The sequence below is a fragment of the Lissotriton helveticus genome, chromosome 3_1 (assembly GCF_964261635.1).
Source record: "Lissotriton helveticus chromosome 3_1, aLisHel1.1, whole genome shotgun sequence".
Lineage (NCBI taxonomy): Eukaryota > Metazoa > Chordata > Amphibia > Caudata > Salamandridae > Lissotriton > Lissotriton helveticus.
Genome location: NC_136061.1, coordinates 1777204651 through 1777219779, shown reverse-complemented (window position 1 = coordinate 1777219779; position 15129 = coordinate 1777204651). Strand labels below are relative to the sequence as shown.

At 45.2% G+C, this 15129-nt stretch overlaps 1 protein-coding gene across 3 annotated transcripts in view; it reads left to right on the top strand.

Annotated features, from left to right (window-relative positions):
* RPS6KA1 (ribosomal protein S6 kinase A1) overlaps window positions 1–14927 on the top strand; it is an 844361-nt gene extending 829434 nt beyond the window's left edge. For all 3 annotated transcript variants that reach the window (XM_078682639.1, XM_078682641.1, XM_078682640.1), the window contains 2 exons: window positions 8893–9030; window positions 14041–14927. In XM_078682639.1, coding sequence (XP_078538765.1) covers window positions 8893–9030; window positions 14041–14163 — 261 coding nt within the window. In that variant the 3' untranslated portion in view covers window positions 14164–14927. The remainder of the gene's footprint in view (window positions 1–8892; window positions 9031–14040) is intronic.
* Window positions 14928–15129: the final 202 nt, after the last annotated feature.

The following is a 15129-nucleotide window of genomic DNA, read 5'->3' as shown; positions in this document are numbered from 1 at the left end:
TGCTATGCGAATGGCAGAGCGCACCTGGAGATCTGACCCCTCAGCACTGCACCTTAAAACGCTTAAGAATAAGAGAAATGCCTACTTCAGGAAAATCAAGCGTTCAAAATCTGACTTCTTTAGTCACCAGCTGGACCAAGCAAAAAACCGACCAAGAAAACTGTTCGAACTAGTCAAAACTCAAACCAAGATGCAACCTTTACAATCAAACAGCATAACAAGTGATACACCACACTGTGAAGACTTCTCTGCTTTCTTTAAGCTAAAGACCGACAATATAAGAAGTGACCTCCTCAATGATGTAAGCCGATACTCCAGCCCCATCAACATGACCACCACTCAACCTAAAAACAACGCGTCATGGACGTCCTTCGACACATACTCTGAAGAAACAATTCACAAACTGCTTGGCACCTTGAAGACCTCTAATCACCTCACAGACCCCCTACCTGCTAATGCTGTAAAAGACTTCACCCCCCTGCTCCTCCCACTCTGGACTAAAATCATTAACAGTTCCCTTCAACAAGGACTCATCCCAGACTCCCTCAAGGTAGGGCAAGTCACTCCTATACTCAAGAAACCTACAGCTGACCCGGCCGACCTAAACAATTACCGCCCTATCACCAATATCCCCACCTTGGCCAAACTGCTGGAAAAATGCGTACAACTCCAACTGACAAAACACATTGATCAGTTTGACCTCCTCAACCCTCATCAATCAGGCTTCCGAGCAAAACACAGTACGGAGACGGCTATGACGCACATAATCGATGATGCCCTCCAAATCCTTGATCGCAACGATTCCTGCCTCCTCATCCTTCTTGATCTCTCCTCAGCATTTGACACTGTCAAACATGAGAATCTACTGGAGTTGTTAAACACCAGAATGGGTTTATCCGGGACTGTTCTCAAATGGTTCACTTCCTTCCTACATAACCGGTCTCAGAAGTTCAAGATCAACAACGTGTTGTCCTCACCTGTGCCTGTAACTTTAGGCGTCACACAAGGATCTTCCCTATCCCCCACATTGTTAAACCTCGTCATGGAACCACTCACCACCTTGCTTCAAGCATCGAATGTACACTTCCATATGTACGCCGATGACACTCAACTTTACCTCAAGCTACAATCCCCGGAAGACATCAAACTTCTGAAACTCCACACTAAGAAACACCCAATCATGGTTGGCCGACAATCACTTCAAACTAAATGCTCTAAAAACTGAGTTCCTTCTGATCTCACCTCCCGCGAAAATCGCCACCACCCAAACCTGGCTCAATCACCTAACTGCACACCCACCATCGTGGACTCCGCGAGATCCTTAGGCATCACACTTGACGCCAATCTCAACATGCAGCAGCACATTAGCAAAGCAACTAAAGGAGCTAATTTCCAAATCAACACTTTGAGGAAACTTAAACCCTTCCTCCCAGCTAAGGACTTCCAAACTGCTGTACAAGCCCTAGTCATCCCTCGCATAGACTACGGAATTGTGGCTCTCAGCGGACTCCCCCTATCAACAACCGCACCCCTAAGAGCCTCCTTGAACTCTGCCGCGAGACTTATCACTGGCTCAAGAAAACATTTGCATATATCCCCTGACTTAAAATCCCTGAACTGGCTGCCTTTTGAAGCCAGAATACAGCTGAAAATTGCCTGTATGACACACCTGGCCGTTCACCACAAGTCACCCAACTACCTCACTCAAAAGCTGACTATATCAGGAGGCTCGAGATCCAATAGAAGCACAAAAAATCTCCTCCTGAAACCGCGAAGATTCCGGAAGGAAAAAACATACAAACGCTCCTTCTCAGGAATGGCACCCAGGATCTGGAATACACTGCCTCCTGAAACCAGGCTTATCTCATCCACTGCATTTTTTAAGAAAGAGGTAAAAGCCATCCTTATGGCTAAGTTCACCTGAACTCTATTGTTGCTGGATCTAAGACATTGCACGGCTTTGGTATTATTGGTTACCTGATTGTTTATTGGTATTATATTTTTTACATGATTGCTATCCTACTTTGCTACTCACTTACTACCGACTATTATATTGCTTCCTATAGCTTGTTTAATCACCTTCTTGTTGCCCTTACCCTTTGTTTCTGTAAAGCACTCTGATATCTGCAAAGATCTTGTTCGCGCTATATAAAACTTTGAATAAATGAATAAATAAAGGGAAGCTTTGATGAGAGCCAATTATGGGACAGCGATTGACAAAATTACCGACAATATTACTAAATGGTTGCGCCTTCCCCTATCAATGGCAGACCGCATCTCGCTCATAAAGATGGTGCTGTTGCCGAAACTACTATATCTTTTTACCAATATCCCGTACCACCCGGGGAGGGTTTCCGTCTGCACTCTCAAGACCCAATTGATGCGACTTATCTGGGGTGGGAAACAGGCACGTCTTAGCCTCAGTACAATGATGCTGCCTTATCACCAAGGGGGCTTTGAAGTCCTCAACTTCGAGCGATACTACGATTGTGCGCAAGCTCACTTTGCTACATATTGGTTTCACCCACCACCATATATGGCACACTTAGCGGTGGAAGATGGTTACATGGCCCCCATAGTCAAAACTAGTTACATTTTACATGCGTGGGGGAGACTGAGCGCGACCCGTCAACGGTTGACTGTACAGCTGCGGCATGGAAACGCATTGCCCACTGTATGGAGACTCCGTTTTTATACTCTCCCAGATTGCACTTACTTGGCGATTCCCGGCTGCCGGTCGCCTGCGAGGCGATCTGTCGCAAGATGTTGCTAGGCCTCAATTACCGCACATGGGGGGACATATACCTACACGGCCAGTTCCGCACCATAGAACAATTCTTTGGGGAGCACTCACCTTCAACAATGGATACCCTCTTGTACACCCGACTCAGGCAAAGTGTCCGCGCACTCACCCCCTTTTTTCCAGAAGAGCCTGACTCCCTCGCGCCCCTGCATGCGCTCTTGCAAACGGAAGCCCCGCACCATGTAGTATAGTTACTTTATAAACATGTGCTCAACGCACCACGAACCACCCCCTTACGCGCCCGAACTGAGTGGGACAGAGACCTCGATATACCGCTCACAGACGAACAATGGGAAGCTAGCTGCACACAAACTACTGCAATCACAAGCAATAATAGGCTACGCCTAATACATTTTAAATTCTTACATCGCCTGTACCACACCCCTGTTAGATTACATAGGTTCCACTTGCGGGAATCTGACTGCTGTGCCCGATGTGGCACGGTGGGAGCAGATTTCGCACACGTGGCGTGGACATGCCCCCGGGTAGCAGAGTATTGGACACTAGTCTTCATGGGACTCTCTGACATGTTGGGAACCACAATAGCTCCATGTCCGCATCTGGCCCTGCTAGGCTTATCGCAAAATGTGGTCACTGTACACAAAAAGTTCCTGGCAATGAGTTTATTATTGGCTAAGCGGCAGGTAGCATGCAGATGGGGTAGGGGGCGTGCCCCCAAGTTCAAGGTTTGGATCTTGACCATGTCCACATGGAAGGACCAGTTGCAATCATATGCGGAACCCTTGCCACTCAGATCACGCCCGAAGGAGATATTGCTCCCACTAATGTCCTATCTCCTTCGACAGTCCACTGACGAAGAGGGGGAACCGGAGACTGAACATGATATTGGCAGTGAAAATCCCCATGTTGCGACTTAATGCTGTGATTCTTTGACTATGTATATCCCTGAACATGCCACAAACGTTTGGTCTATACTCCTTGAGCGGCTGATGCCTCTATCTATAGACTTGAGACTCGGCTGACTGCCCTAACCCCCGCTGGGTTGCAATGTGCATATCCATGCTGTTGGTAAACTCTTATACTCTGTCTTAAATAAGCCCTGCGTGAAGAAGCGACCATATTGTAACAAATCTGTCAGTATCTCCCATAGGCAGATGATGTTTTTACTTACCTTCTACACTGTGTGCGAATATATATGTGGGGAGGGAGGTGGAGAGTTTCCTTTGTTTTTGGGTTATTCATAATTGATGCAGCTAATGTTGATATGTACGGGAAGGTGCTGTATACATGCCTAGCCGAATGACACTGTATTGTTCGATTTCATTGCACTGATGTACCGTATTTCTATACAATAAAGGTTTTTGAAACTTTAAAAAAAAAAAAAACTTTACTGATGCAAAATGTAAGATGGCTACTCAGTTGAAAGGCTGCTTATTTCTATGTTTGTGCTGGTTTCTAGTTTGGCACGGGGAAGCATGCAATCATTGCAAATCGATTACTCACCAATATGTTTTTTCGTGCTAATAAGATGATCACAGTGACTGCTGGGCAAACATAACCACCATGATTATTCCAAAAATGTGTATCTTGGGAGGAGCCAACCTCGCGAGCGTAATGGTCGCCTTGTAGCTCGGCTCCGTCAGCCCTCTGGCCTGACTCGCATATCCTGTTGCATATCCTGCCCAGAGACGACATAATTCCGAAGAAATAGGAACGCAACGTTTCGCTCTTACTCACCGTTTGGCCTGGAGACTCCGGCGTGCTGCGGTTCCGAAGTTGTGCCCCCCGAAGGGACCTGGGCCTTCGTGGTGTTGAGACCGGGGCCTCGCCTATCGGATCCGACCTGGCGTTGTGGTGACCGTCGGCCCCGGCCGAGAGACTGCGCCACTGGTGAGAGCTGTTGAGACCATCCCGGTGACCCTGATCCGGGCCTGCCTTGACGGCCGTGAGGCTGGTGCGGGGCTCGGTGCTCCGAGGACTGATCGTGTGAAGGGGTCCCCCCGCCGCTGCACCGTCCATCGACCCTGGACCCTCGTCCTCGGACTCTGTTTGAGAGGAGCGCCAGCGATACTGCAGACGGCCCCCCGCCTTGGGCGAATCTCCTTTTTTCACCGAGGCTGCCATTGCTGGGACCCCCCGGAAATCTGTAAAGGCCCGCATTTGTGAACTGTTCCGAGAATCGCGGAGGGTGGTGAGGAGGCTGAATTCACAAAATGGCTGCAGACGACCTGTGCTGTGGGTCTCCTCGTGATGACGGACTTGGGTTGCTGGACTGCACGGGGGCCTGGACGTGTGTGCGTGAGCCTACGATTGGAGACGTTCTTGATGCCTTGCGATCCTTACGCGCGGCCCTGGCCCCCGGTGCTCCGGGAGACTCGATTTGTTCCACCGCCATCTTGGGTGAACGCTCCTTCATGGTCCCCTCTTGTCTCAGTGATGCCACTGCCTCGCCTCCCTCGGTCGCTACGAGGGTTACTGTCGCTATCCATCGACGGGTTTGCTGGCCGGTGGATTTGGAACCTCCTGCTCTTCGATGTTTGGAGTTTGGGGACTTGGATGTCGTGCGGGGACCTGATCCTCCCCGGGTGCCTGAGAACAATGGTGGACCGCTGCCTGCTTTTGCCTTGATGAGGTCGTGTTTCTATTTTGCAGGGAAACCCCCGCTTTTCCTAACGGCGAGACTGAACTCCTGTCTATTATTGCCCTTGTTGCTATTGCTGAGACATTTGAACTGCCTATTTGAACTTTTGCCCACTTGCTTATTGATTGCCCTCCCTGGCCTACGTTTTGCTCGTACTTTCTTTCATTTGTGTGCTTGCCTTGCATCGTGTTGCTTACTTCACACTGTCCTGTGGTGGGTGGTAATTGTGGTTAGGAAGGGACTGGGGTGAGATGCACGGCTCCCGGTGGTTTATTGGTGTACAGATCTGTGGCGAAGTTGCTCATATTTCTAGTGCTGTGGGAGTCCCCCCTGTACGTTTTTGGGCGCTCGAGATTGTGTCGTTCTGGTTCACATGTACTATGATCGTATGGTTGGGTGGAGGGCTGTGGCCGACCGTATTTGTTTCTGTCCTTTTGCTCCTCCCTCCCATTTATTTCTTTTGTTTTCATGTCCCTTTTTTTTGTCTCTATGTTCTTCTTCTCTCTTGTCTCTACTACATTTCGGGTTCTGGTTTAGGGCGACAGGCGCGCTGTTTGGAGGGTAGGCCGTAGCCTTCTGCAGGGGTGCTGGGTGGGATGGGTGGGTTGGGTCTTATTTGATGTTTTATTTTCCTCAGTTCTATGGCCCTTTTGTATCTCTTTATTGGAGTGCCGCGTCTGTCCTTGCCTTCCGTGGTATGATTGGGGTGGGGTCTGTAATGTCGCTGTTCTTCTTTTTGTAGTTCTGCTGCTTTCCATTGCGACTCCCATGCCCTCCTCGTTGCTGATATTACCGCTCTTTTATGTGTTCCTTGCTAAGGGGCGCTTGTTTAGGCGCGGCATTCTTCTCTTTCAGTCTGTGTTTTCCTTTCCCTCTCTTCTTTCCTCTTCCCCCTCCCCCCCCTCCCTCCCTTTTTCCTTCTCTCCCAAGGTCAGTATGACGGGTTAGTCTTGGTGTTGTCGCTATTCCGGCCCCTTTGTTCTGTTTCCGATGTGCTACTGGGTGGTGGGGATGCAAAGTTGTTCTTAATTATATACTGACTTATGTTCACGGCCCTGTTTTTATACCGATATATACAGTGCTGACATTCCTGCATGGCTGCCCTTTAGCCTCTCTGTTACCAATGGTTTGATTTGGGAATCCGGATTCCTCTATATTGTCGCCGAGCCTGTCATGCTCCTTATTGCCCTATTATAAAAATAACCTACTTTGCTCCTGTTTGCTGGCCGTTTGGATCCTCTCTCCTCCCCCCCTTTTTAAGATTGTATTGCTCACGTTCCTCTATGATTGATTCTGTAACTTCATTCTGGACTTCTTGACTGCTTTCACGTATTATGGCCGGCCAGTTTGGTTGTAGGCCCAGATTTGTATATCCTGTCTATACCAATAAAGGTTTACAAAAAAAAAAAAAGTTTATCTTTTCATTGAAGGGCATCTCCTCACTATTGTGATTTTTCTTTTTTTTGGTCAAGTCTTTGTAAGAGAAGGGTGACCAGAATATAGACTCAAACTGAAATTAATTATACGTTTTGTTTCCAAGGTGTTTTTGAACCAGACATACACTTCCGGATTCATAACAGTCCCCTAATCCCCCTCCATTTCTTCCCTTTGTTTGATGGGTGACTTCTTTCTCCCCCTCCCATCTATATAAAGACAAAAGGCTTCTACTGGAATTGCCTGTACATTACATGTTTGGAAACTGTATAAGCGTTTTTCAAACAATTACTTGCTGGGCTCAGTAGCAACTTATTAACAATACATTGCCAAGGCCGAAGAGGGGCAGGTTCGACATGTATCCGCAGAAGAGAGGCTGGGAAGTGTTGGTGTGCAAGGCACACAGATTTTTTTTTACCCAACAAGTAATATAAATGATGCTGTAGAACATGTCATGAGTGATGTAAAATGTGAGATCATAAGTGCGTGGTGGGGGCACAAGTTATAGGTAGCTCTGCGAACTAGACCTATTCACCTGCCGATAATGTTACTTTAGCCTTTGTTATTTTCAGTGAATATATATATATATATAGATATATAGATATATATATAGATATATATATATATAGATATATAGTGAAAAAATCAAAGGTTAAAGTGACGTTTTTAGTTAGGTGTGATAAAAAATCTGATTTTGTTTTAGAACAAAAAAAACCTTAGAATTTCACTGAAGGAAACATGATTAAGTGAGTAAGTTAGTACCAACATAACGGTTTGAGCTTAAAAAAAAACACAGAAGTTCACCAGTTATAGTTATCAGAGCTAACTTTAACTGCTTATGACCTCACATATTAAATCACTCATGACGTTCTCTGACATCACTCATGATATCTCAAATAACCTCATTGATTACATCATTCAAGCTTCTTTTGTACAGTCTATAAACGAGTATGGCATTAGAGATCTGAAAGTAAGTACAAAATAGCTCAGAATAATATGAAGCATTATTCATGCCATCACACATACAACCCCCTTAGACGAAGCAAGCTTCTGTTAATCAATATCAGCAAATTCTATAGCTTGTATTTTCCCAGCAGCTTTTCATTACAGCTGAACTCTACATTAGCTTAATATTAAGCAATTTCTGAAATTTTACCTGCAGCAGACTAAAGATTTCTATAAAACCAATCAGCTCTTCGTAGCCTCTGGCCAGTCTCATAAGAGTAAACCCTTGAAAAAACAAAGTTTGGCAAGATTATTTATTTCTAGTATCACACTGACACATAATGTGATGGTTAGACCTATTTCAGGCATTGACCGAGCTCAATCCATTAGAGGTATTGCAGCAACAACTGTTCACTGCACTGGAGTATTTCTTAAAGATAAGTGGAGGAGCAACACAGAGAATGCATGCTTTTGTCGAGCACTATTGCTGCTATTTTCAATCCAGAAAATAATTAACAGTGGAACCTATTTGTTTAAGGCGAGACTCATTCCTACCTGCCCTTTTATTTCTGATACTTCTTTGTTAATCTTAATTGAAGCATGTGAATCTATGAAAGATCCAAAGCGGGAGAAAAAAATGATACCTCAGTTCTCTAGTATTGGTATCCTTCATAGATTGTCACGCTATCCTCCATTTTACTGTAGACTGGTGATGAGCTTTGAACATATGGCAAGGTTAGAACTCTGGCTACCTTTATATCATAGCAAAAGTTTTAATCACTTTAGGTCAACAGGCAGCGTATATCCTACAGCTGTTTCCAGTGTCATTGTCTATATACACTGCTGTGTTAGCATTGACTACTCGGGGTTCTCAGCCTAATGGCAGGGAATAATTCAAGCAGGTGAAAATGAAAGATACTAATGCAGGATGCTTCTAGGCAGAGGTAAGTAACTTTCTTTTGTTATTTATAAGGTAACCTCCTTCAGAAACATACAGTAGTGATTTTGGCTCGGCTTAGCTTGGCATGGTGCAGGATAAAAAAGTTGAATTCCTTGTAAAATGTTAGAACTTTATTACACTACAGCTGACCAGATATTTTTTCTTTAGGATTTGGTCTCCAAGATGCTTCACATAGACCCCCACCGACGATTGACTGCTAAGGAGGTGCTGCAGCATTCATGGATCACACAGCGTGACTCCTTACCCGAAAGGGAACTGACCCATCAAGATGCCCACATTGTAAAGGTCTGAATATGTGTGATCTTGTATGCCATGTTATACCCTTCATCCCAAACCCTGAAATGCTTCCCCAAAGGTACAGAATACATGAACTGCTCTCCCCCACAGTGAACAACGTGCATGGACTCTGCCCTCTGCACTTTTTGTATGTACTCTGTATCGCCCACACTATACCTTCTATATGGACTCTGTCCACAAATACAGTACACTATCCCACAATAAACCTTAGGTATGTTCTGTATTCTCTCGCACCTCCATAATGGACCTTGTGCATATACTCTACCCATTATATCACTATACCTTATGCATGGAAACTACCATCTCCACGATACATGATCTCTGCCTTTCAGACAGTGCACCTTGTGCCTTGATTCTTCCCCACCCACTGTACATGCATTTTGTAAGAAATTGGGTTATTAGTTTAAGGAAAGAAATACCCACCTCAGCTAATAATTATAAGTCTTGGGGTGAGTCACTAAATAAACTTAGCCCATGGTACCTATGGCACAGAGCAGACCATATTAACTTTGAGGCAATGTGTAAAGAAATTATGCATTACCAAAACCGTAATAAAGTTGAAATGCAAAACAGTATAAATCCAAAAATCAATTATAAAAATAGAGTAAAATGTTATAAACAAATGACACCAAAATGATAAACGTCCAGTAAGAGGGAACAGAGAGATGATTTTTTAAATTTTAAGTAGTAGTGCCAAGAAGCACAAAGTGGCAATGATAGTCAATGGTTGAGGTAGGACTTAGGCACATTTTGAGGCTGACTACGATGGGGTGCAGGTTGGATACACCAACCAGGTTCAACCTTGGTAAAAGATTTTACCTTCTGACTTTAATCCTGTATGTCCCAATTCACCTTAGTAGTATACTTATAAAGCCCCACACGATTTCAGGGGAGGAACTGAGAGACTCGTAAGGTGTTAGGCAGACTCCAGTCCTGATCAATTTGCTGTTACGATGTGGCGCGACCACTCACCTGAACCTCAGATTGTCTGCCGGAGCGATGAATGCCCCCCTGACCTTCTATGACACATCTCGGCACTGCTGGTCGGACACAGGAGACCCGGCAGGTGTCCCAAAAGGGAAGGGAGTGTGGAAGAGAGCACAAGAGATACTGCTACTCAAAACAGCCTGGTCCAGCTGGGCACCCGGTTCTTCTTGAATATGAGGGAACAGCAGTGTTATTGATGGATAATCTGGCACAAAGAGTACAGTAGTCGCTTCTGTTTGAATACATCACAGTCACAGCACATCATACACTGTTTATATGTATAATCATCTGTTGCCCAATGGGCCTCTCTTTAACTTAACTAACTTAACTTTCTTGTTAAAAATCGCAAGCCAAATGGACTATGTTCTAGTACTCTGTAAGGATGGAAAACCTTCCACTATGTTACTGAGAATGGATGTCTCTTGACTTCATTGCTACATTTTGCACTTAGAATGGAGATATCGCTCAAAAAATAACAGGCTTACTCATAACAATACCAGAATCATGAGGAAAAATGAAGAATAAAGAGAACAGAAAAAAAACAGTAGGTGCTCAAATCCTCTCAAAGGACTAAACAAAAATAGTCTGTCGACTGATTACAACAATGTGGCATTAAACCATCAACCGCTTTTAAAAGTACTCTGTGCGCCGCAATATATTGTGATGTCTAAAGTTTCAAGTTCTCTCTTGTCTTGTGAGTTCAAAACATAAATAGTTCTAAAGGCAGGCTGTGTGATACAATAATACCAAAAGAACGTACGTTTTCAAGGTCTGGGCTTTTCTGTGTGGTAGAAACAATCCAGCTGCAAGCGCATACCCAAATGTGCAAGAAAAGCTCTAGCGCAACTTTAAAAGGCGCTCAAATCATACAATGAACTACCCGAAAGGGCGCTGCACTTACCTGACTCTGGCTGGGGAAACTGCTAATCGGCTCGTGACATCCGGAGCGGGAGAGCTGAGGTCTTAACTCCGCCAACGTGTTCGCTGTGAATGTCTTGTCGATTCAGTCCAAGTTGCAAGGGTGTTAAATTTGAGTCCGGAGGCCAATCGGAAGACTGGAACTAAGCCAAGCACTGTCATGTGCACGGCTTGGCCTTTTATAGACAATCCGGGGCCTTTGGTGAGCACGAGGCTGGACACCCCTCCAAGCGTGACTGTTTCCCAGCAACAAAGTAAACCGACCTTCCTGGAACGTACCAGTGCCTTGGGAAAAGTAAACAAGCATTGGTGCCAACCCAGTGCGACAATCATTGGCAGTGACAACCGTAAACAAGCACTTATACCAACAAGAGTTTAACATTCAGAAATGTAGCCCATACACCAGAAGGAAATAGTTAACGCGACAAAGGAGTAGATAGGGCATGCACATGAGCAGCCAAGGACTCCTAGGGATGTTGGCAAACCATACAGGGCTGGGACACGGGCAGAGGCGTGGACTAGAGCTCCCTGAAAGTTGCCACTGATCAGCTAGGCAGTTGCAGGAAAGGCTTCTTCTAGCTTGTTGTATCCCTGTAACTTGAACAAGAGGTCAACCTTAAAACCCTTGGAGTCAACTTCTTCGTCTTGGGTACATGAGAGCCGTGGTTTCAGTCCTCCAGGGCTCTACCCAGGGTGCAGACAGCACAGTTTCAGTCCTTTTCTGATGTTCATCTGAACCAACAGTATTCTGAAGTGGGTGACTGGAGATGCCACTTTCATACTTTATTGGGCATGAGCTAGTGGGTGGGAAAAATCACTTGGCGCAAGCCCTAACCAATGGCTTAAAGTTTCATGGGGCTAGCTGAATCCGCTTCAGGCTTTTTCAAAATGTCAAAGTTTTTGGCCACTAAACTTCGGCTCTGAGGGCTGTGGTGGGGGAGTTTACTATGGTAATCCTCGTGTTTTCCCCGCATCTAACACCAAACTCCAGTTTGAGGCAGTACCTGTACTCCCAACAAACTCAGAGACAGAAGTCTGGTAGAAAAAGTTGAGTTTTTCAACAACCAGAGAATGCATACATACATAGGAATGGTTTTGTTATGTTTTCCTCACCCTTTGAATTGTGCCTAATATGTTATATGTAAAATCCCAGCAGATCTGTCAAGCAGGTCTTGACACTCCAGCAGATTTGACATTAATGTCTAAAAAGGCTCACTGTGATTGGAGCCTGTCTGACCGGAGGTACAAAAGAGTGGAGAAGGGCTGGGTTTTAACTATATCTGCTTGTGATAGGGTAGGCCTATTTCAAGTTAATCCAGTTCCAGGGCCCACTGCACAGGCCATCCTGTCAAAGGAGCACAGCACAACACCACACCATGCCAATGGCCTTTTGTCTCTGTCCTGGGAGCCACTTCCCACCTTATAGAAAGGGAAATTCAGCTCCCAGAGACAATTGAAGCTTGTGCAAATGGGTCTGCAAAGGCTTTAGGCAGGTAAAAGGTAACTTTCTAAAAGTATCTTTTCCTCGACAGCTGCACAAAAATCGATTGGGTTTTGAGTAACTATTAAGAAGTCTTCAAAATATGTTTCTATCTGCTTCCAAACCAAGATCCACATTAACTGTTAATCTGTAACCTAGTGTTTTCCTAAGGAACCTTACTTTCAAAGGAACCTTAGCCTTACTACATTGGAAATCACATTGTGAGGCTTTTTCACTGTAAGAACATGTTTAACATTAAATTCCTACATGTCTTGCTTTTAAATAGCATACATCCTGCCTCATGGGCTGTAAGGCCTTTTTTAGGGGTGGCTTATAAGTATTCAAAAAGAAGACTTTAATCTGTCAAAAGGAGTTATTTTGAATTGGAAATTTTGAAACTGCTACAGCTAGGCCAAAAATGGTAGGCCTGCAGTCAGTGCTGCATTGTCACTGTAATGGATTGTACCATGGGTGTTTCAGTCCAGAAGTTACATTTATCTTACAGGCCTTCTGGACTATTTCTACCATATAATAGGGACTTGTAGGAGAGCCAAATAAGGAAATTATAGGGTTTACCAATTTCATCATGTAGAATAGAGGAGCAATGGGATAACAAAATAGGTTGACCACGCAGAAAGAGCACATTTCCAACACTATGCATGAATATTACCCCTCCATGACATTTATTCTGTGCATAGATTCTGTGTTGTGTCCTAATATGTAGTTTGTGCCAAAATACACCATCTTGAACTTTGTATGTCCTTTTGAGTGTACCCTCTGTATGCATGTGCTGCTTCTACAGTGCGCTCTGTGCCTTTACACTGCCATGTCCAGAATTAAACTTGTGCTTGGGCTATGCCTCTTCCTGTAATTCACCTTGTGCATTTATGTACATTATTCACAAGTATTGCCACTCGCACAGTACACCGTTTGCTTAGCCCTATTGTACACTGTTTGGGGATCCTGTGCCACTGCCACAGTACAACTTGTTCAGTCTCTGTCCACCTCAGTGCATCCTGTATACAGACATTGCCACTTCCACAATAGGTGCTGTGCTCTTTCCCTCTAAAGACCTTCTATATTGTGTCCCTCCCCTCAGCTCCATATAACACCATACTGTCATCCCGTCTGCTGTCCATCAGCTCTTTTGACTTATATCCCTTCATGCCTCTTGGCTGTTCCATCCCCATCTGTACCCCCATTGACCCTCCCAGACACATTTCCTGGCCTCCCTTGGCACTCCGAACCTCAATCCTGCACCCACCCTGGTTCCCTCCTTTTACCACCACATTTGCTCCCTGGACTAATTTCTGTGTGCCCACTTTGACTGTCCCAGTCCCATTACTTTGGCCCCATCAGTGCTCTGTCCCCATCCTGCCGCCCATCCAACCCCTGATCTGCTTTCCAAACCCAATCGCCTTCACTTGGCTATCCCAGCTGCATCCCATCACTTTCCGCTTAGTCCTTTCAAATCCATATTGCATTATTTCCTGATCATCTTGAAAATAATTTTGTTCTCTGATCCCTATTGCAGACAACCAGCCAGCCCTAGTCATCCCAGCTGTGTAGGCTACTCGAGTCTGACTATTTTGCCTTCTTTGTCTCTGCTTTAGGGAGCCATGGCTGCCACATACTACGCCTTGAACCGTTCGAAGCCCACCCCAGAGCTGAAACCTATAGTCTCTTCCATCTTGGCTCAGAGGAGAGTGAAGAAGCTTCCTTCCACTACACTGTAAGCGCTGATCCCGGACTAGCCAGGCAGCTCTATGGCTGTCCTGCCGTCTGATTCTTCAAGCAGTGTTGCACAGCCACACCTGGTACATGTACACTTGCCAACAGAGGCAAAGAGAGCAGGAGGTGGCTACTTCCTGATCCAGGCGAGGGCACGAGATCTCGCCTGAAAAGCACAGTTGAGCCCATGCAGGATTTTTGGGAACTTACTATGAGATTGGATCTAAAGCTGGACTTTTTTCTCTCTGAGGTGGTGTTGAACATTCCTGCTTTTTAACAGGATCCATTGATTGTGATTGGAACAATAATTGAATCATGTAATTTGGAAATTTGCTTCCTGCGTGCTAGGCGTGCAGCATGAGGGCCCCATGCATTGTCCTTTCTGAATGAATTGACTGGGCTCTAGGCGCTCATAGTCTTGTTATACACTCCCACACTTGTGCTACAGTACCTCTTGTTCCTTACCAGAGGCAAAGTTGTATAACAATGACACTCCTGTTTTTTTCATTCAAGCAATCTTCCATGTGACAATCATCTCCACAAATTTGCTGAGAAGGTTCTGCTGATGTTGGTTCTGCAGGACCTCAAAAGACGGATGGGCTGCTGTCGCAGTCCAAAGCATCTGAGTTTGCTCTGCAGGACAAGGCTACATTAATCTCTGCCTCTAAGCTTAGTGCTTCAGAGATTTCAGCTCGCTTTATGGGAAACTTGGGGTTCAGTTTCAAATCTGTCATTTTTTAATAAACCTCTAGTTGGTTTTCAAAGGTGATTCTGAGTGGTCGTGGTTATTCATGCTGTGGCTGTGACATGTTTATCTGTTCATCCCAATTCCAGTTTCATGTTATGTCCATTTCCCACTTGCACTGGGATTATTTTTTTGTAAGCTGAGGACCTCTTGGCTTTGGTGAGTAACAACAGATGCTTCCAATATCAACACTGAAGAGTGTGCTGGCATCTCACATTGAGAAGCC